The 21728-nt window shown below is 38.2% G+C and overlaps 1 protein-coding gene across 2 annotated transcripts; it reads right to left on the minus strand.

Moving 5' to 3' along the window:
• Positions 1-337: 337 nt before the first annotated feature.
• LOC136016442 (solute carrier organic anion transporter family member 1C1-like) lies at positions 338-20925 on the minus strand. 2 transcript variants are annotated; one of them, XM_065683637.1, is made up of 15 exons: positions 20850-20925; positions 18413-18558; positions 17642-17783; positions 17396-17528; positions 15851-15981; positions 15489-15635; positions 13009-13107; positions 11906-12142; positions 10612-10776; positions 9041-9236; positions 6572-6737; positions 4881-5062; positions 3417-3481; positions 2089-2206; positions 338-1289 (listed from the first exon to the last, which is right to left on the minus strand). In XM_065683637.1, the coding sequence occupies exons 2-15, from the start codon at positions 18521-18523 to the stop codon at positions 1067-1069; spliced, it is 2115 nt and encodes a 704-aa protein (XP_065539709.1). In that variant the 5' UTR covers positions 18524-18558; positions 20850-20925; the 3' UTR covers positions 338-1066. The 2 variants fall into 2 exon arrangements, with proteins under 2 accessions (XP_065539709.1, XP_065539715.1); XM_065683643.1 differs by lacking the exon at positions 11906-12142.
• Between the last annotated feature and the right edge of the window lie 803 nt (positions 20926-21728).

Below are 21728 nucleotides of genomic sequence, written 5' to 3' on the forward strand. Positions count from 1 at the left end.
AATGGACGTGATGATAGAGACAAAACCTCCAGTGATCTGAGTAGGTATGTTTCCTCCCATTGCAAAGGCACATCATGAAGACTGTCAATGAAATATCTCACTTTAAGTATTTTTTTGAGACTTTTTTTCCCAGTAATGACTGTTGGAAGCATCCTTTATTAACGTTTCTCTCAGGACTAGGCTGTCTGTGGAAAGGCATGAATTTGTAAGTTTTCAGTACTGCATTTCACAGCTTACTGGAAGTTCTTTAAACAAGGAAGGAAATCCATATACATGTGACATAAATGCAGTGGTCATTAGGATAAAATGCCCATACACATACACACACACAAAAAAAATCCCCAAAACAAATCAAAAGAAATCAAAGAAACTTAAATACCTATCACTTTATTGCATCAGTTCATAGTCATTTTACTCAAACCCAACACTGAGATGTGCTGCAAAATGAATACACCACTTGCTTTTGTTTGCATTCCATTTTGGTTGTTAAATGTGTTCAAGACAAAGCCCAGAGTTGTGCAGTTCTTGTTCAGAGGGTGCTCACTGACAGCTCCAGGCCTCTCACCTGAGCGTGGGCTGTGAGACCCAGTCTGGAACAAAGAGTTCCGATCATGAACCATGCAGCAAAGGCCATCAGAGCGACTGAGCAAGTATAACTTGATTGGCCATTTAGAGCTGTAGGACTAAACACAGAGCAAGAGGACTTGAAATAAAGTTGATGAAAAATGGAAAAGCAGTTTATTGTGGATTTCTTCTTTTTAATGTTTCAATCATAATCAAATATATGACATTTGAAATATTTCATCTAGTCCTACTGTTGGTTTAAATTGGGACTGAGAGCAAAGGGATGGGAAAGTTCCCCAAAATTTTGAAAACCTTTTCCCCCTATTGTTTCAGGTGAGGAGAGGAAGACAATAAGGTAAAGCAAATTAAAAGTCCATGTTTCAAAGATATCTTTTTAACCCCAAAAAATGTAAGCTAGCTGTTGAAGTCAAAAGTCAGGCTTCTGTTGTGTTCAGAAAACATGAAGCATAAGCAAAGTTATGAAAAGACCTTGTTTCTTTTTTTACATACGAGTTTCTTCACTGTCATCTGAGGTTCTTGCACCAGGAAGAAAGTCTTTTTTATTGGAAGTAACTGGCTCTTTGCTGGTTGATCTTTCTGTATTTTTAACATCTTTCATCTCTGTGCCATGTGTTTTGAAGCGTTTTATTATTAAAACAGAGACCACTATGTATAAAAGACAGCATCCTGCCCGTAGTCCTGCAATGAGGCCAAGATAGACATTTCTAGGGAAAAAAAAAAAAAAAAAGAAAGTGACAAAATATATTTATATTAATAAAGCTTGCCAATTCTGAGTAGAACCAAGTAAGATACCAAAGACACTTAGGCAAAACCATCTATTCTCAGCCAGGTATTGCCACATGTTTCGGGAATAACAGACAGAAAGCAACAAATCTCATGATCTTTAGCCCCAGGCAGGTTCCATTCAGTTCCTATAGTCCTAGCAGAAGTACCTCCTGCCTGAAGACTGCTCCCATTCAGCAGGCTTTGTTATAGGGCTGGGACAGGAGATGCTGCACCAGCAAGGGCTTTTTGCCTGTTGTTCCAGCCTTCCCCCAGCCCCTCACTGGCAATACTCAGTGCTCCTGGCCGCAGGTCCCCATGTACTACCACCAGTCATTTGGGTCCCACCTCCAAGTGGATTTTGTGGGGTGTCTTATACATTAGGAAGAACAGAAATGAGGCATAAGGAAGAGCATCTTCAGTGCTAAACTTGCTCCATGGTTTTTCAGTCTCCCACAAAGCCAAAGCATCGCAGAGTTACTCAGTGCAGTAAGGCTTCAGTAAAGGAACTAATTCTGGCAATGTAAGGCAGTGTACTGCAATGTCAGATGTCAGATTTGAATCAGAATTGTTTGGCTTATTTGATTTAATAAGGCTTAGCCAAAATAAGGAGTTCTGGTGCTTTTAGTATTCTAATCAGTTTACTGACAATTGACATGCCAAAGTATACCTCAGTAATGGTGCCCAATGCTGCCGTAGAAGCCAAATTCCCAAAGCCAAATGCCGAAGACTCCAGCTTACCTGAATGCTTTTGTATCGTATACACGGCAAGAGCCAGATCCCCCACAGTTTTTTGTCCCCCATTTCAAGCAGGTTTCATCTATCAAGGCACCAAAATAAATAGGGGCTGGGAGTCCTCCTGTAAAGAAAATTCTTATTACACGATCTCAGACATGGAGATCTCAATGTTTAATGTCATGGTAAAGAAATGAGGAAATTAATCTCAGAGTTTCTGAATTATAACTGCATAAAATGCAACTAAACATGCAGCTCCAGTTTTGAGATTCCGAGATTTGACAAAATATTTAAGCAAGTACCTAAAGCGAGTTGAAAGGATGGGAGATTATAGCATTATTATATTCGATGAGGGGAATGTTAGTAATTCTACTTTAATGGCATTTTTATTAGAAGTTTAACTTCTGTTGTTTAAAGAAATAATACAACCAGCATTTCTTTTTCAGTCACTGTTGTGGAATTACATGCCAGGACTTATTAATATTTATGAATACTAATGTATCTATTCAGGTATTGCACAACAGTTTTCCATTAAAAGTTATCTGAGTGCAAAAGGCTCAAATTAAGTACTTGCTCAAAACCAACTTATTGGTTGTATTACTTACATAGCGCCATAAGAATTCCTTTTAGACAATCATAATGCTTTAATATAATCAGTAAGCCGTTTCAGAGATAATACGCAGTTTTGTGAAGAAAACTATTTCATAAAAGCACAAGATTGATACTCTGCAGCATTCAACTAAAAAATGAAGACTAAATGAAGACTAAAAAAAATTACTATTTGGGCTTCTCCGCATGAGGAAGGTTTCAAAATTCAGCAAACAAGTGAGGATAAGGCAAGTTTTGCTGAAGGCAGGGCAGACTACATGGCCAAAGACTTGAATCATTATTTAGTGCAGATAAACAAAGAAGAAAAGAGAAAGAAATAAAACAAGAAAATAATAGGCAGAATATGTGGTAGCTCTTAAGGGAAAAATGGTCAGCAAATGGCAGCATAGGTGTTGAGGATATCCAGACTGATCAAGCTCAGGTAGTCGTGCCAATGAAACTAAAAAACCCTCAAAACTACAATGACATTTCCTTCCTTTTCCTGATTCCTTTGCTGCATAGAAAAAAATCCTGAAGAGATAATAATCTGTAACTACATAGCAGGAAACATACAGCAAGCTCCTCCAAACATTTTAAAATGCAAACAAAAGATTTGGGAATTTTTTGCTTACAAACAAAAATTTTTTATTACTTTTGTTCTCATCTGGAGCAAAGCATTGCACTTGCTAGCTTTAGCTTATCTCTTTGAATACCTACTTGAATCCCACAAAGATAGGAAGTTTTACCTAATACTCTACCACCTAAAGTTTCAATCCCAACAGCAAAGGATTTCAGGTCTGGTGAAACAGATCTAAAAAGAAAACAAAAATAGTATATTGTTTTGGGGAACAATAGAATAATGTAGCTATATTCATGCTGTGAACATCTGCACGTGTCCCACTGCAAGAGTACTGTGGGTCACTCAACACCTAATTGAAAACATTCACCAGAGTTAAAGTACAAATGTGGAGCCTCCTTCCACTGACTTCAGTGAATGAACTCTCATTGAAATAAATGGATAATCTACAAAATGGATCTTGAGCTCAAGGACAACAGATCATAAACTCTTTTGGGAGAGGATGCATAGAAAAATTAAAGTGAACCAGCTAAAAGTAAACATTCATGTCCATAAGTTAAGCTCCGAAAAGCTGCCTTGCTTTAGGAGAGAATGTAATGTGTAGTGGTGAACAGACAGAACAACGGTGTTCACTCATTGCTAGATACATGCAGGTAAAACCTACCTCTGCCTCTAGCATTTTACAGAGAGACAATGAACGTGAGCTCCCTGGCTACAAAAGCACTTCATTCCTACCATGAAGAAACAGCCTGTGTTCATCAGGTGAACTGGAAGAACTGACAAAAAGCAGAGGGGAGTACTGAGCTGGCACAGGGCAGAATGGAGACTTGCTACGGCCAGCCTGTTTCCTGGCAATATACAATCAGTATACTGTCTTGTCAGCATTAACGTGAAGGCTTCTCATTACACACATCAGTGTTCTGAAAACTGCCCAGCGAAGTTAGCCTTGTCCATAATCCAGGCATGTGGTAAGAATGGCTGTACTTAGAAATACTGCAGAAGAATCATCAGCTTAGCCAGGAGAGTTATGTGCGTTGATTGCTAAAGACTGTAATTCACTCATGAATATGAGTGGATAGAAATCTCCATGCAAAAGGCACAGAACATTATCTTTTCTTCTAAGAGCTGCTTTACAACTGAAGGAATGAAAAATTAAAAAATTATTGCTCTGACAGTTGTTTATACCATCTTGACAAAAAAAAATGGGAGTATGAGACTTCTTACAACGCAGAAAACACTGTGAGGCAATGAGGCTTAACAAAGGTGAACGTTTTTCTCCTAAGCAATGTGGACAGTATAGTCACCTTGCATATGGCTTATCACCGCGTTTTGTTTCAGGTTCATTGCTCTGTTAAGAACACCCCTGTCACTGGAAGTGAAAGCTAATGGTCAAGATCAGCATACGGATCACTATCTTCACCACCAAAGTATCTACTCAGCCTTTAATTAGACTTAAATTGATGCACAAGCATTTTGCTGTGCCTCTGAAGACAGCTGGATTTCAGAGTACAGGCAGCCTCAGGGCCATAACTGATCAGCATGCCATTGCTCACAATAGGAATGAAACAGTAGATACCATATTCTGTTTCTCTTTCCCCAAGCTTTATCGCCAAGGTAAGGTAAAGTATTTCACCTAAACATAATCATGTATGTAGGAGTTCCTCCTAAGGCTAAAATAAATGCACATGCAGTCTGTAATGCTAAAAAATAGGGAAATGCTTTGGTACAGCTTTCTCTTTGGCATTGTCCCAAAACTGCAGAGGAATTGGCAAGCCCATGCCCTTGTCCTTCCACACAGCTGCAATTGTGAAACACCTGAAAGGAAAAGATGAGAAGATTAATATATTTAATCAGAATTCATTGGCACAAAATTATTTTAGTAGCTAGATTTTTCACTCCCCATAACAGGCAGGCTGTTGTTTAAGCTGAAAGAACCTCCCTAATCATCTTTGCAGACTGATGGCCAAGTTCATTGGTATGCTCCAGCCACTCTGAGCTGCTCCAAAGACACAAGGCAACTGTGACTCTAGTTTCAACCATGTGATTGCTAGGACAGAAGGTGCTCTGTGTATGCTTAAAGTAGGTCAAAGCTATGAAATTCTGACGTGAACTGTCATCCAGCCATTCTGCTCAGGAATCCTATGAAGTAGATGTGTAACAATAAAAAATATAGATGTGGAGCCAACACAAGCTATTATTAAGCATCTGAAACAGCATTTGGCATTGGATTGAGAGTGGGCTGTTTCATAGCTTGAAGTTAGTAGGAGACATGGGTTTGAAAGCAAATTTTCCTGGAGCAAGGCAAGAGAACATTGTTGGAATATACAGATATAAGCCTGAAAATGTTGCTTGTCTTTTTCAGCATTGTTACATGAAGACAATTCTGCTTCTGCCAGAAGACATGACCATTTGTACGCACTTTTGAAATCCTGTTCTTAATGACCTTGCCCAGGAAGTCCTGAAAATGGCTCAGCAAAATGACCAGATGTGTATTTACAGGACCTCTTGGCTGTACAATTTAGTGTTATGACTTGCTTTCCTGAGCTATGACAGCTAAGGAAAGCAGGCAATTCCAGTATGATCTGTAACAGTTTGTGAAACCAGCACTCACAATTTTACCCAGGTAAGCTGTACATGAGCTGACACCACTGGATTTTGCTAGTCTAACAACCAGACTAACAAAGATATTCTAAAGCAAACCCCTCTTAGATGTGTTGTCCCTACACAGCAAGAGATCTACTGAGAAACTTACAGTCAAATTTATGGTCATTTTGCTGAGAGGAAAATCAAAATAGAAGTATTCAAGAAATGTAATTTAAGAGTCTGAGGTTTTCATGTCTTTCCTGAATAGCTCACTTACCTCACTCCAACTATTTTAAGTCCTCCCTGCAACTTTGCATTCACTCTATTTCTACAAGGTTAAACCATATAGAATGGACATTTGTGTCTACAGGTTTCTTAATTGCAAAGCCAAAAAAAAAAATAGATTGTGAAATCTAGCTATATCATAGATTTTTAGAATAGTTTGGGTTGGAAGGGGCATTTAAAAGTCATCTAGTTCCATTTCACCTAGAATGACCTGGGATATCTTCAACTAAATCAGATTGCTCAGAACCACATCCAGCCTGACCATGAACAGATTTCCAGAGACGAGGCATCTACCACCTCTCTGGGCAACCTGTTCAAGTGTTTCACCATCCTCATCACAAAAAACTTCTTCTTTATATCTAGTCTGAATCTATCCCCTTTTAGTTTAAAACCTGCTCCCCTTGTCCTATTGCAACAGGCCTTACTAAATAATCATCTATCCACCTATATATTTACCATATTCTTTCCTGTCCCAGTTGATGATTTACATCCCGCAAAGCAGGCTGTCATGTAAGTGATCCCATTATCCCCACATACAGGGTCCCACTGATCCAACTTGCAGCTGCAGTCAGCATTGCAACTGGCTATGAAGCTGTTTTTGGAAGATGAAAGATGCTTTAATCTGGAGGAAAACAGAAAGAAATAAAAGAATTACATGGTCAAATTATACAGTCAAACAAAATATCAAGGCACATGCAGGAAAATCATGTACAAAGTGAAGTAATCGACATGGAAAATTATCTGCTACCATCCAATGGATTGTGAAGTTGTCATGTGCAGACAAAGTTAATTTCAGCTAAACCAAAGCTCTTGAGATTTTTCATCAAGCATTAACATTTTTATGGATTGTTGCTGAAAAGGCATGGAGCTCACAAACTAGGTATTCTTGGCTGGGAGCAAATATTTGATATCACTTTTTCATTTGAAAGCTCAACCCAAGAAAAAGAAAATCATAACTAGGATCTTTTATGACCCGTAGACTGGCCATACTTTTCCTTAGCACTAGATACCATACCATATTTGAATGCTAGAAGTGGTGATATAAAATGACATAAAACTGCAGCAGTAAGATGTCCTTGACATGTTTTTACTGGATCAGAGCTGGTTACTGGCAATGAAAGTTGCATTAGTCTGAGAAGTGCTGCTTCTGTCTCAGTTCTGACAGTATTCAGCAGTGGCAGCAGCCCTGCACCTGGAACAGGCTTGAGCCCCATTTCTTATCAGATTTCATTTCTTGTTGTAGGTTACCATGGACTTTCATTGCTTACACTTCTACCAGCATTTCTGTAAGAAACATCAAAATCAGGCCCCAAGGAGCTAGATAAGCTAAAAGGGTGACAACTAGAATTGAGACTTTCAAAAGTGGCAGTGAATCAGAGGGCATGGTAGCGGGCGTCAATTTTCAGAAAAGGTTAGGAGTCCACCATCAACAAATCACCCCTGCTTTGAAGTCACTCACAGTATAAAGGAAAAATTGTTCAAAATTTGCCTTTTTTTCCCTCCTTACCTCTCAATCTAGAACACAACTCAAGGGGCTACATTTTAGTCTTTAAGAAAGAAAATAAGTGGGGGATTTAGCCTTCGTTAGGCTGCTGCTCATCTTCAAACTACAAATTGTTACATGGATAAAACTGTGAGTTGCTTAACCAGAACAATTTTAGCACATACTAAATTCTCCAGAATGTTGTCCCGGAGAAAGTGTAATTGCTCTTTCAATATTTGCTGTGTTGATGTTTCTGCTTATATTTAGTTCACTCTCTAGTATCACATATTACACTCAACCAGAGTTCTCTCAACCACACAAACCGCTGACATCTTTTATGCAACTAATGTCAAAGTTGAACTAGATGACAGGTTTGCCGATATTTCCCTGAACATAGGCTTAAAAAACACAGGACTGAGTTTCTGTCTGAACTGAAAATCTAGCAAGCCCTGCTGGATTCAGTTTAATTCTTTAAAATCCCTTGAAATCTGTTGGACCAGACTGAGCTAAATTTGAACAGTAGGCAATTGTAGCAGGCTGCTAGACTCAGAAAAATGTGCTCAAGAAAGCATGACCATGGTCCTGGTTAGGGAAGGGGAACATCTGCCTGGGCAGCACACACTCCTGATGTGACTACTTTCTACCTCCCACACTAGAAAATGGACACAGGCAGGTCAGCAGCTTCAGATACTAAAGGAGGCTGGTAATTCCCCATGCAGGTTGATCTAGAGGATGGTCCCTTTTAGAAGCAAAGCCATTGGTAGACTATAAGTAAGCCACTTTCAACTTTTTGTACATCCCACTCCCTACATGATAAGCTTTAAATTAAAGCTTTGAGATATAATATAAAATTTTAATTTGCTTGTGATAAATTTAATCTTAATTAATAATTTTCCAGAATATAGAAGAATATTGTCAATATCCAGCAATACACAATTTAGAAAAAGAAATGTCATATTTAAACAAAATTTGAAAACCAAAACTAGGATATTCTCCTCACCCCCAGCACTAGGTATCATTTTAGCCCGACAAGTCTGTCTCAAAACCCAGGATTTTCTTGTATGTATCACCACCAAGGGAGCAATAAAGTTATATACTCAATTACAGTAGCTCCATTCTAGCTGAAACCACACTGACTGACACTAGCAGATGACCTAATACAGGTCAATTTCAACAGAAATTTGTCTTTAAATCAAGACACATTTTTTGGCAAGAAAAATGATATAGCAAAACTACAGTAAATCAACAGAGAAGACACGTTTCAGAACTCATCCAAATTCAAATTAAAATGTTTTACAGAATAGAAGGTTTGTAGCCCAGATAAGAATACAAACCCAGATGGGTTTGTGAGAGCAAAGGAACAGATATAGACACCACCTTCTGCACGGTGCAGGAAGCAACGAGGACAAACACAACCAACACAGACTCAAAGGGATACAAACCCAGAGTAAGGCACTGTCAAACCGGCCACCTGGAGCACCTCACAGCTGCATGTGAAGTACAAGAGGTTTAACAAATACGCTACTATAAAGGTGATGCATGCAAACTTTGCCATTTCTGTTACGTGAAGTTTGAATTTCTTGATCAGAAAGCCTCCCAGAAACATCCCCAGGATTGTGATGGGTAAAAGTATCACACCTGCAAATAGAAGGTAATAAAAATGTTTACTCTTGTCACTTGCACTGGGCCCTTTAAGAAAAAATATCTTGTTCTAGTATTTACCAAACTATCAGATACCAAACTATTTTCCAACAGATCCTTCAAGGTCCTAGGGTGTTTTATTAGCTTTAAGTAATTTTTTTTACTTCCATTTTTTTCAAATCATATTTTGACTTTAAAAACCTTAGCTCCTCAATATTACCTACCTTTTTTTTTTTTACTGTTGTTTGTATATGTACTGATAAAAAAAACTATAAAGGTGCTGTTAGAAACTGAAGTAAATGAGATAAATGTCTTAGCTCATGGGCCCTTCTCTGTCAAACAAACAAACAAATCATTAAACTTCCAGAAAGCTACAAAAAGAAAAAAAATCTCCAACATGTAACATGACAGGGGGCAGCATACGGATTTGCATTGGATACCATTTTGCTCTGAAGAGTGAGTCATGGAAAGAGTTGCGTTTATATTGTCAGCATTTCACAAACTCCAGCCCTAATATTTACATGCTAAGTAGAGAGGTTTTACAAGTTTTTATTGTATAGGGTTGGTTTTTCCCTGTGCTTATTTTTTTGTTGTTGGTTTTTTTTGGGTCATGTTGTTTCTCTAAAACTTTCCCTGCATCTGAAAAAAACAGAAAAAAGAAAGTTCTTTCCACATTTGTACCTGATCTGCAGGAAAACAGGGTGCCTTCAGACTAATGGAATATCAATTCTGCAAAGATCTCAAATACCCAGTTTTCTTGCCACGTTAGCAGACCATATTAATCATTATAAAATTAATATAATTTCAACATTCTTTTTTGGTAGAACACTGCAAATAACTTATTTTTGAGGGAACTGGCAAATATAAAAAGATCTTCGAGCTGAATGAAATTACTCAAATTTTACTTTTTTTTTTTTTGTTGTTGTTGCTCATAAAATGTGTATTTGCAATCAAAATGGAAGAAGATTTATACCAATATGCTATTCTGAAAGGGAAAAATCACACATTTCATTAGACATTTTCTAAATTGGATATTTTTTTCTTCTAGCTATAACTACAGCTTATATGTGGGTTTTGTTCATGAAAACAGATGCTTTCATTATCAAAATCTCCCTCTCATAAAAACCTCAGCCAAAAAAATCCACCCAGTTTTAATAATTCTCTAGCCCACTAAATAAGGAACATCAGGAAAATTAACACTAAAATTAACATCCATTTTCAGAACACAGTAGAAAAATTCATAAAACACTACATTTTTTTTTTTTTTTTTTTAACCAGAATGGTTCACAATAAGAACCTCCTAAAAAGGAAGGCAAAATAAGAAAGAAAATCTTCCTTTTTGATACTGGAATTTTAAAGGAAAGGTACCTACCAATTAGAAAGATAGCTCTTGCCACTGATACATTAAATTGCTGTTCCATAAACTTTGTCTCATAGGTTATCAACCCAACAAGAGAATTGTACTGCAGAATAGTGAGGAAGATGTACACTAGGAAAACTGGATTTCCGAATAGCTTCTTCAGAGCTGGGAAGAAACCTGCAATAGAGAAGTATGTGTTGTACACCCCGCTAAACACAGAGAAGAGTTGTTTTGACAACCTTTAGATAATAAAACTAACTTTGATTTAATTACTGGCTGTACTGCAGATTATAATTCTTTGCCTATCAAAAGATATGCTTGCTCCAGTGAGAGTTTTCCTCATGACTCACTGGTGCAGCAACTGTGCAGCAAGGCTTAATGTCATAGTGGATGCTCAAATAGGAATCAGAATTCCTAGATTACCTGTGTGTGACACAGGACTATTCACCAAAGGCACTAGGGCTTGCCAGACTGATATCTGTACAGAAGAGTGTCCCCAGAGGAACACTGAGACTCTCTATAATGTACCAAGTGAAAGGTTTGGTGTCTAAAGCAGGAACATTCACAAACTACACTAGAGCCCAACATGAAGCTGATGGTCAGGGAAAGGGAGCACCTGATCCAGCAAAAGACTGGAACCTTTCCTGAGACCCTCAATAACAGTATCTAAATCCATTAAATTAAAGACAAGAAAACTTGCATTTAGCCTGTAGTCTGTTTGCACACTTGTCTAAAAGAGAGTTCAAAACATATCTGCCATGGCCACTAAAGGGTGCACATGCCTACATACATATGAATAAAAGCCTTGGGGGAGTCCAGGAACGGGTGGTTGGATCTGATATTGCCCATACAAGGTGAATAGCATCACTGAGCTCATACATAGGAGGTATGAACCCAGCGAAATCCCTCCAACAGCTGATGTAGTAGTGAGTTACAGGTTTCCCTCCCAGATGTTGGAAACAGTAACCTGAGAGCAGTGGATTGGTCATTAACGAGGGATGGGATGTTTTCCATCTTCTTTCATAATCAAAGGATTATAGCTGTAATATACGACATAACAACTACTGTGTTGAACCAAGAATCTCTGGTGCTCAACGAATGAGCTTTTCCAGCTGCCTGACATAAGCAGAGGACTGAAACACACCCTTAGCATGTAATTATAATACTACACATTAAAAAGCATTTTTGTCCATCATTTGCACTGCAAAAATGCACACTTTGCTGTGGTCATGCAAATCCATGCTCAGCTCAGAATGAACCAAAGAGAAAGAATTCACATGCAAACATCTGGGCAATAATCTTTCACCTTTTACTGCTTCTGAAAACTTTAACTGAGGCTGAACTGGGGGGTCTGTTTTACAGTGATCTCCTTGAACAGGCAAATGACTAATCTTCAGGATTTCATTCTCTCCTTCTTTTGGTAAGGAATAGGGCAAAAACCAGAAAGGCAATGAAGCAATGAGGTTAACTGCTCCACAGATAAGCAACCCCAGCCACCAGGCACCAACCCAACGGGTATCCTTCGGATTTATGCTGATTGCATCTATAAAATACAGAAAGACAAGAAAATAGATTAAGCATCATGCAGAGCAATTAAAGTTACTATTGGTATCCATATATATATATATATAATTTAAGGATCAGAACAGAGGTGATCTGTGTTCCATATGAAGAATCAAAATGCAGCATGAATCAAATCAGTCCCAAGCAGTCAAAAATAGCTATCGCTATTTAGACCCATAGTAGGATTTCTCTGTACAATTTTCCAATACTTTCTGTGGGAATGAGTGACAGCAAGAGGGCCCTTCAGCACCCAAAAAGATCTTTTATTTCTCTATTTCCCTCTGTCCCCTCCTTCTTCCATTCCCAAACTTAACATTTTTTTCTTTGAAGTTCCTCAAATTTCCCCTGGAATGGGAGATTTTAAAGTTGTTTGAATAATGAAATGAGTTTTCATATGAATCTCTGCTGCATGCATTTTAAGAGAACATAATTTTTGTCAGGTGTTGAAAGTGTCCACAAGTAAAGGCCTTTCACTATTCCTTCAGTGTAGGAATGGCCTTTCATTTCCTCATTTGTTCTCTGCCATACAAGGGTGTAACAACAAGGGTGTAACAAGTGCATGCACAAGCATTAACAGAGGTGCAAAATTTTTCTGCAGTGGGAGTAGGGGTCTTGCATCAGAGGCCATTCCAGTCAACTACAGCATTGCAGATATTAAAATGTAAATAACACCAGCTTTCAAGTAGGAAAAACCTCTCTAGAGTCCCTACTTTTAGAGTAATAAACTGGGAAGGTGCTTCTTGCCATGCAGGTTCCTATACAGAATCATAGAACAGCCATCATATAAAATCATAGAATCATATACAGCCATATTCTCAGTTAACGCACCACTCCATGGTCTCTTACCAATATCCACAATGCCAATGTCAACCCAGAGGCTGGCACAGAAAGACCCAAGCAGGAAGCCAAGGGTTGGCCCAAACATGCCTGAGGATCTCACCAGGCCTGTAAGAGAAAGGAGGCAGCACTGGAGAATGAGCAAAATACTGCACAGACAAGCATGCTTTCTTCTCTGAGGAGAGAGGAAGGATACAGAAGTGTGGCACAAGGTGTTAGGGGATGTCTAATGGAAAGCTTCTGAGCAGCAAGAAAATAAGCCATAAGCTGCCAACTTGCTAGCCATGATGTGGAAGCAGGCTCCTTCACCCACAGAGGGTTTTGCCAAAGTGAGCATGGTCTCATGTGGATCCCCACGTGCATTTCATTGGCAAGACTGGTGTTTTGGAGGGAATAGGCAGAAAGGGGCATGGCAGTGACTTTTATCCCTCTTCCTCCCTACTTCATATTTTTGTAGTTACATTGTTCAGCTTGTGGCAGTTAACTAATGAAAACTCTAGACCTGCTGGAAGTATCCTAAGTGTACCTGCAACTCTATTCACAGCTTCCATGACGTTCTGTATTTGTAGAAGTCAAGACATTTCCCTGTAGTTTGTGTTCAGGTCCCTAGTTTAATTTTTAGTAGCAGTAATTGATCTGATGATGTACATATAAGAAGGCATTGCAGTCTGGAGTCACATTAGGATAATAGGGACAATAGAAGTGTGTGGACATGGAATTAGGTAAAGGACCCTGAGAATGTTTTCCGTAGGTAAGTATGTGCATGAGCAAAGCTCATTAGACAGAATCTTTGTTTCATTCAGCACCAGAACAGCAAATCAGCTAACTGGTGTGTTAACAGGCACTTCTGAGGATGGGGAAAAAAAAAAAAATTAAGAAATTTAGTGATCAAGTAATGACTTCTTTAAAAGCAGCTTTCAGTTTTGTTACTGGCCTCAGTGAAACTTCCATTTCTCCCTCTGTCTCTGCTTACAACAGGAGATAATGGGATAAGAAGATGGAATTCTCCTAGGAGCAAATGAATAAGGTGTCTCTGCCTCAAAATAACTTAGGTTCTTACTCAACGAAACATCTAAGGGCAGAAAAAAAAGGAGAGACAGAAAGGTGAAACTTCGTGCTTCGGGTCAAATGATAAGATAAATTGCCAAAATTAATCAGCAAAGCTTGACTGTTTTTATTATAGGAGTTTTTTTATTTATTTTACAAAAACACTGATCATAAATTGACTCAGTCAACTGATAAATAAAATCAGATATAGAAAAGAATTAAAGGAATTTCAGCTCTATGAAAAAGACTATTTCAAAAGACTGACCCTTTGTAAATTGTGTGAGTCCATCAAAATGGATTAAGAGACTGAAAACTGCTATTCAGAATGTTAAAACGAAATATTGAATACACTATAAACTAAATATTTTATTTCACTTGCATGACCTGAACAAATTTTCATTTTGATTGAATCCATACTTCCTTTGTGTCTACTTTATATTTTTATATTTTTAATCTCACTTTCCCAGTAGTCCAAAACATTGCAAATCTCTCCAAGATCAGATTCTGACAAGAAAAAAGTTCAGCTGAACTTTTTAAAATACCTTTAATCAGAGCTTGGAGGTGATTACAAATATTTTTATCACTGATGAGTGGAACTTTTGTTTTCGTCGGCTCCTCTGACCATACTTCAGTTTTCTTCAACCTGCAAATTTCCTCATCCCCAAATTAAGACATATGCAACAGCCTTACCCTGTAGCATTTGCAGACTGAGCTCTTCCTGAAACTATGTCGTACTATCTTTATGACCAGTTCAACTTCACCAGGTTTGTTTCAGTCAGCAATTTTGACCTTCCTTAGCCACTCAAACACTCCATGCTATTAAATCAATTTGGCAGCAAGTTAATTAACTTGGGTGTAAACTTTCTGTGTTGGGCAACAGGCTATCTTCCATCAAAACAACAACAAAATCCCACTTAGAAGGGATTTATTGCAACACCCTGGCAAGGGGCTGGTTTTTAATTCAGTAACTAGTGACTTAAAAAAAAACATTCTTCAGGAAGTGTGCTGCATGTGAAATTCAAAAAGCCAGATAAAAGCTTCTGAAATGCAATTGCATCACTGTGATTACTGATCATTACAATGAGGATCATTCTATCTGTGAAACATTGATTAGGAAGAATGAAGCTGAGATACTGAAGATAAACTGCCAGATAAGACAGATATGACTTCTCACTTTGGAGAAATGAGTATTTGATTATGCTTCACTTCATCACAGAGAACACTGGCACATGCAGCAGAAGCCACTCAGCAAAAGCAAAAGAAGCATCTAGGAATATCCTTCAAAATAAACATGAGATCTCTTTTGCATGGCTTTTTTGTCTCCTTACAACTTAAAATTATCCCAAGCAGAGCAGACAGATTTTCTTGGAGAGTATTTGCTTGGCTACAGAAATGTTAAAGAAAATAATGTTTAGCATAAAAATCACTGATTTGCATATTACCTATGTAAAATGCTGAGTTTTCTTCTTTAGAAAAATCATCAATATATGACACACCCAGTGGCATAACTGGTGCTTCCCCAATTCCACGTAAAAGGTTCCCCATCAACACAAACAGCCACAGACGGGAATTTGTTGTTTTCTCACATCCTGCAGGCCATAAACATTTACATTTCTGTGAGCAAAATTCTTACAATACTTTATTGCAACAGAAAAATAACCTAAAATGCAGGGGTTTACAACCATTACAAGGTGGGTATGTATATATCATGGTTTCTAACAAGGAGCTGGCAGTTTTTTAGCACAAGAAGGTGTATAAAACAGGGACAAGGAGAAGAGAACCCAGCATTAGAGCTCTTGCTTACCGAAATTTTTCTTTGTGCTGGGTGTTTCTGTAGCATCTGTGACTGGATGGCCCTCAGATGATGCCAGGGAGCAAGCTGATACACTCATAGAGGAGTTGTGCACAGTAACAGTTATCCTTTCATAATTATAACTGGAAAACAACTATGTAAAATACAACTGACACATGAAAGAGTCTGATTTTCAGGAAGTGTGTATGAGCCTTGTGCTCATTCACATTCGTTCCTTTTACATATAAGCAAAATGCAGGGGCAAGCCATTTCCAGTGCTCTCACTTAAAAAAATATAGGATTCTTTGTATCTTTTTCAAAATACTCTGACCATACTAACCCCATATTTTCTTAAGCTGAAGAGCAGAAAAGCTGTTTTCAGGGTTTAAGAGATCATTCTTTAGACCAAAAGACAGAAGCAGAGTTTATTCACATCATTCTACATGCAACAGTACTGACGTTTTTCCATAGCGGCAACGCTTTCTTATCTATGTGACAGACATGTTACAAAGATTTCTGTGTCAATTTAAAATTCGTTAGCTAAGAATCTATTAGTAACCTATATGTGTCTATAAAGAGATTAAAACCAGCTGCAAAACACATGTGCCAGTTTGCTGCAAACTGCAAATCTGCTAAGAAAATTAAAGCCATCTTGAGTACATTTATGCTGTATTGGCATAAATGGAGAGCAGATATTCCCTCTGACTATGCAATCAAGTGGTAACCTTTAATATTGTGAAGGATGACAGTGAGGTCCCCAGGGCCATCGGGTTTTGCTGAGTGCTGTGGAGAGTGGGTAATCTTCCAGACTTGGCTGAGAGTTTGGGTTAAATCAGATTTCCATAGCTCTGCTTCTGGCCTATGCTGCAGTGTAAGTTTCCAAGCAGAGTGGTGATTGTGGCCACTTTCCATACCATGTTCACCAGATATGATTCTTTCAATACCCTCCTTATCACAGTTATTGATCTTTGAACCAAAGAAGATGCACAAATCAATTTTAATTTTTGAGGGACAGAGGGATTTTATTTTCAACTACTATTCAGCAAGATGCTAATGGGTTGGAGATGTATGAACTGCTTCTGACAACTGTGGAATCACTAAAGCTTAGATGTGAAGGGTATTTAGATATTTAACTCTCCCTCAATTTAGTGGAGATGATAGATAAATATGTTCATAATTTTAAAAGCTTTGCATGAATAGCTGCCATGGAGGAAGAAACCTCTTCCTTGAAGATCTCATGACAGTTCGTTTAAGTGTAAAAATCTATTAAAATAAAAATAAAAATCTGTAGATATCCATCCTAGGTAAAAATTTAACCCACTTTAATTCTATATAAGTTATGTAAAAACCTGAGGTTTCTGTCTTACTTACCTGTAGAAAGCGGTAAGCTTTCAAAGAGGAAATTAGAAAGTTGATACTAAAACCCCACCTATTAAAAAAATCCTATTTTCTGGAAGAGACTACTATTGTCAAGCTTTTAACTCAAGTATATGATTAAATAACACTTTATATGGTCAAGTTCAATTAGTGCAAAATGTGAAAACTCTCCATATTTACCGTCCCATTAGGAATTGAGGCATGACTGACAAAAATGCTCCTAAAGACATGATGAGGCATCCAACACCAATTACTTTTGGTCGATGAACTCTTGGTCCAAGGTAGCTAACCAGTACCATTACCAGTAAGTTACCTGCATCAAGAGGAAGAAAATTCAGTAAGTTTATGAAAAAAATACAAACTTTTTTTTTAGGGAAAATATATTCAGAAGCAGTACTTATCCACTTTCAAAGACAATACACATACCTATCTCAAAGCTGCCATCAATAATGCCAACAATTGATGATGAGATTTCAAATCTCCTTTCAATTTGACTGGACATGCTTTTCATGTAGCTTCCAGAAAATCCTTTGGCAAAAAAGGAAAAAGCTAGAGCTCCCAGAAATATCTGAAGAGAGAAAATAATTGAGTTTGCAAAGAAACATTTTTTCCTTCATGGCTGGATGCCTGAGCTACCTACTCAAGAAGCGTAAAAGTCAAATAGTTTGTTTTCTAATTCTCTGTGAAGAGATTCTTCCTATTGTTTTCATTAAACCAGAAGATTTTACTTTCTCTTTCAGGATGGCCTTCAAAGCCTCTTCTACTGCAAAGAAAAAGAAAGTTGACACTGACTGTGTGTACTTTCCATCTTTCTACCACATATTGTTTTAGCTGTTTCTTTCCTTATGAAAAATTTGCAGCATAAAGCTGTTCATTACTGCTACTATTGCTACTGCTACAGCATGTCCTATTACCCCTACTTCTTGAGTTCTAAAAAGCAATTATAAAAAGATGTAACTGCAACTACCATTATGACTATAGCCCATCTCTAAACGTTTCCTTAGTAAAATATGGCCTTGCTTTTTAACTTCAGAACACATTTATTGACTTCTATGTGCTTGGATTCACAAACTAGAGCATTGTTTCCAGCATACATAGTGTCAATATCCTACACAACTACCTGATTTTTGACAGAACTTGAAATGGCCATTTTTAGTATTCCAGTGAAAATATATGGTGAGGGTTCCTCTATCATACCTTCAGCTTTGAACAATTATGGCACACGTTCTTGGCAGGAGCTGCACTGCCATCACTGTCCTGGAAGAGTGACTTGTCTTTAAGCTGGCCAGCAGTGATTGACCTGTCCATGGTTTTCCTCCTTCAGGTCTGATATGTAGGTCTTCCTGGAAAATATCACTAAATTTAAGTATTATTTGCATAAGAATAAAGGTTCCAATGTTTTTCATACATACTAGATGGTGAGACACTTCTTGAGATCTCTACACATTGACACCTTTTCTCAGGAAGTGTGTTAAAGGGTATTTAAAGTGCCATTGTAATGAGCTAAGTACTGGCACACCTGCTTTGTGAAATCTGCTTTCTAAAAGATTTCAGGACCTTCTTGGATAGATTGAAAATTTAGAGGCAACTTGCTGATAGTTTTTAGAAATCTTTGTAAAGTCCCTAGGCAGGTGGAGGCTAGGATAGTTATGTCAGAGAAACATCTTTGCCATGCTTGAACCAATTCTTATATTCTCTTTTAGATATTCACTTTGGATCACTGTTCCAGGCTAAATGAACTTTTGGTATGACCCAGTAGGCTGCTGATATTATGCTATATTTCTAAGGATTCTCTTAACTGCATAATCTATGAATTTGCAGAAATACTGAATGCTGCTCTGCACCATTCTGTCAAGATTTCTATAAGTCACATTATTTACAGGATAAATGTTTGTAGAATCAGAAGACAAATGATGACAGAGGAGAAAATAGGATAAGAGATACGGCAGGTAAAGGTGTATTAGGGAAAGGGGGCACTGATTAAAAGAAACAAACAATGACTATCTAATTCCACAAGTCTCTACAAGTTCCTGGCAAGACATATGATAAATGTAGCTGCTTTAATGAGACTGCCAAAGATTACCATTTAAAAATTGGCTCTGATATAGAATCATAGAATAGTTAGGGTTGGAAAGGACCTTAAGATCATCTAGTTCCAACCCACCTGCCATGGGCGTATAGTCATCTTAGATACATTGGTTGATGTAGATTAAGCTGATCAGGGGAAACCAGCTAACACAGAGAGATCTGGAATGCTAACAAGTCAAAAAGGGCTATTGCCAAGTTCCTCTGTTGGAAAACTGGTGCAGTAGTACAGAAACCAATCATTTAGCTCTGATATAAATTGGCATACGTATTAAAAGAATATAGAGGTACATAGGTCAAGAAACTGGCCTGTAGCATTTCTGCCCTCTTCCTTCTCCTTCCTCTGCCCCCGTGCCTTGCTCTGGGAACCTTTCAAAGTTCTCCTTTTGCAGGCCCCAGATGCCAGCTGACCCAAGAGCAGAGGCCATTTAAGTGTTGTGAGGGATTTTTAACTCCAGAGGCAGTAGGGCTGTGGCAGGGTCCTATGCTAATGTGCAAAGGTTGTTCTGTTCCTTCGAAGAGCTCAGTTCTTCCAAGCAAGATGCCTAGGAGCAAGCTGGTACTCCCTGAGAAATGTCCACTCATGCCCAGAAAAGACAAAACTCTCTTAGCAACCCAACAGGTGCCTAAAAGGTACCCTTAGTGATTGCAAATAGACACTGATATCTAATAAAGAGATATAAAGCCTCATAAGCACTTTAACTTGAATTTTTAGTTCTGAATCCAACTCCAGTAAGATCTATCAAAAGTAACTATGCAAAAGTCAAACACGTGTATTTTAGAGTGAACCACATATGAAATTTGTAAAGGGACCTAACCTAACCTTCCTTAAACCATCTTTAGCAGCTCACAAATCAAAAAACATTGAAAAAAGAAGTTATAGATAATTAAAGTATGGTGAATTTAGATTTATGCCAATCTTTAGAGGATGGGAGCTGAAAGACAGAGTTATCTAAAGCAAATACATTCTTCATTGATTTGCATTTTGCTGATGATTAACTTTGTGAAAACTCTGACTTTGTTAAACAGTATCTGAATCAGTGACATGGTTTTCTATACAAAGTTTTTAATTTTATTTAATTCTATGTTCCTAGCTAATAATCTACCTTAAACTTAGAGAAACTGTTAAACTGTATAAACATTTCTCTTACACATAATGAAACAATATATTTTCCATAACCATTCCATAAAAATCTGCATTTTAGCAAACTAGCGAATCATTGACCCTAGAGGTATTTAAAATTAAATGAAGCAGGAAAAATAACACAAGACTTAATTAATTATTTTTTAATTAATTAATGGCAATTAATTTTTTTATATGGGGGGATAAAACATCCAACTGTCCACAGTGCTTACCCTGTAAAAAATACCTAATTTGCAGAATTGTACCTTTGCACTTTACATAATCTCTTTCAAGTTCAGTGACACTGAGATGTAAGAAAAGCCTAGTCTGTCCTGCACCTAACAATTAAGCAAATTAATAAACAAATGGAAAGAAGCAGAAGGGAGGGTGGGGAGAGACAGTGAGAGGCAGAGAGAGAGAACTTACTTTGTGTCACTGCGGTGTCAGGCTGTTTCGTTCCTGTGCCCTAGGGCTTTCAGGCTTGAAGCCAGCACAACGTCACAGCAAAAGCGCTGCCTACTCCAAGAAGTGGAGCACTCCGCTGCATTTTTTTAAACCTTGGATTTCCTTCTTACAGTGATTGCAAAACTTTCCCACAATCACAGGTACAAAAGGTTTGCAGAAGAAGGCAGGTTTCTTGTGTTGTCATTACTGTGGCAGCCTACCTGCCAGTGCAGCGTGCTAGTGGTACCAGTCTCTCCTGGGAGGAACAACTTGTTTTCTTCACTCTTTGCTTTTTTCATTCCTAAAGTCTAAACACTAAAGCTGCTTTAAGCACCTCTCCAAAGAGGCCTACCTACCATCCACCTCACAGCCACGGAGTAGAAGAGCTCATGCGCAAGGAGCCTTGAAAGAGCAGGCCAAGCATCTTACCTGAAACCTCAGTAACTAGCAATTCTTGGTGCCTTTGATGAGGATCAGCAGATATACTAAGGGATGACTTAGCTCCTCAAAATGTACGAATTGCATAGTGGCATCTGTCAGGTTTTGGTATGAACCGTCTGTGTCACCATCCCAATGCAGAACTGCAAAAGGACTACTCTCCTGAAGATCTAAGGAGAAGCGGGTTTCCTCAAGAAATCACAGACCCCCTGCCTGTTAAAAATCAGGAGTATTTAGCACTACCACAGGCAGTATCTGCACGTGCTGACAGGAGATATGGCCCAACACAGCTATCACATCAAGCTGAGCACAGACTGACCAAGCAAAAAGAGCGAGCATTCTACCCAGAGCTAGCTCAGCTCAGAAGTAGAAAATTGTCTCTCACATCCAACAACGCACACACAGAGAGCAAACCTACCCAAT

The sequence above is a fragment of the Lathamus discolor genome, chromosome 1 (genome assembly GCF_037157495.1).
Source record: "Lathamus discolor isolate bLatDis1 chromosome 1, bLatDis1.hap1, whole genome shotgun sequence".
In the NCBI taxonomy this organism is placed as follows: Eukaryota; Metazoa; Chordata; class Aves; order Psittaciformes; family Psittacidae; genus Lathamus; species Lathamus discolor.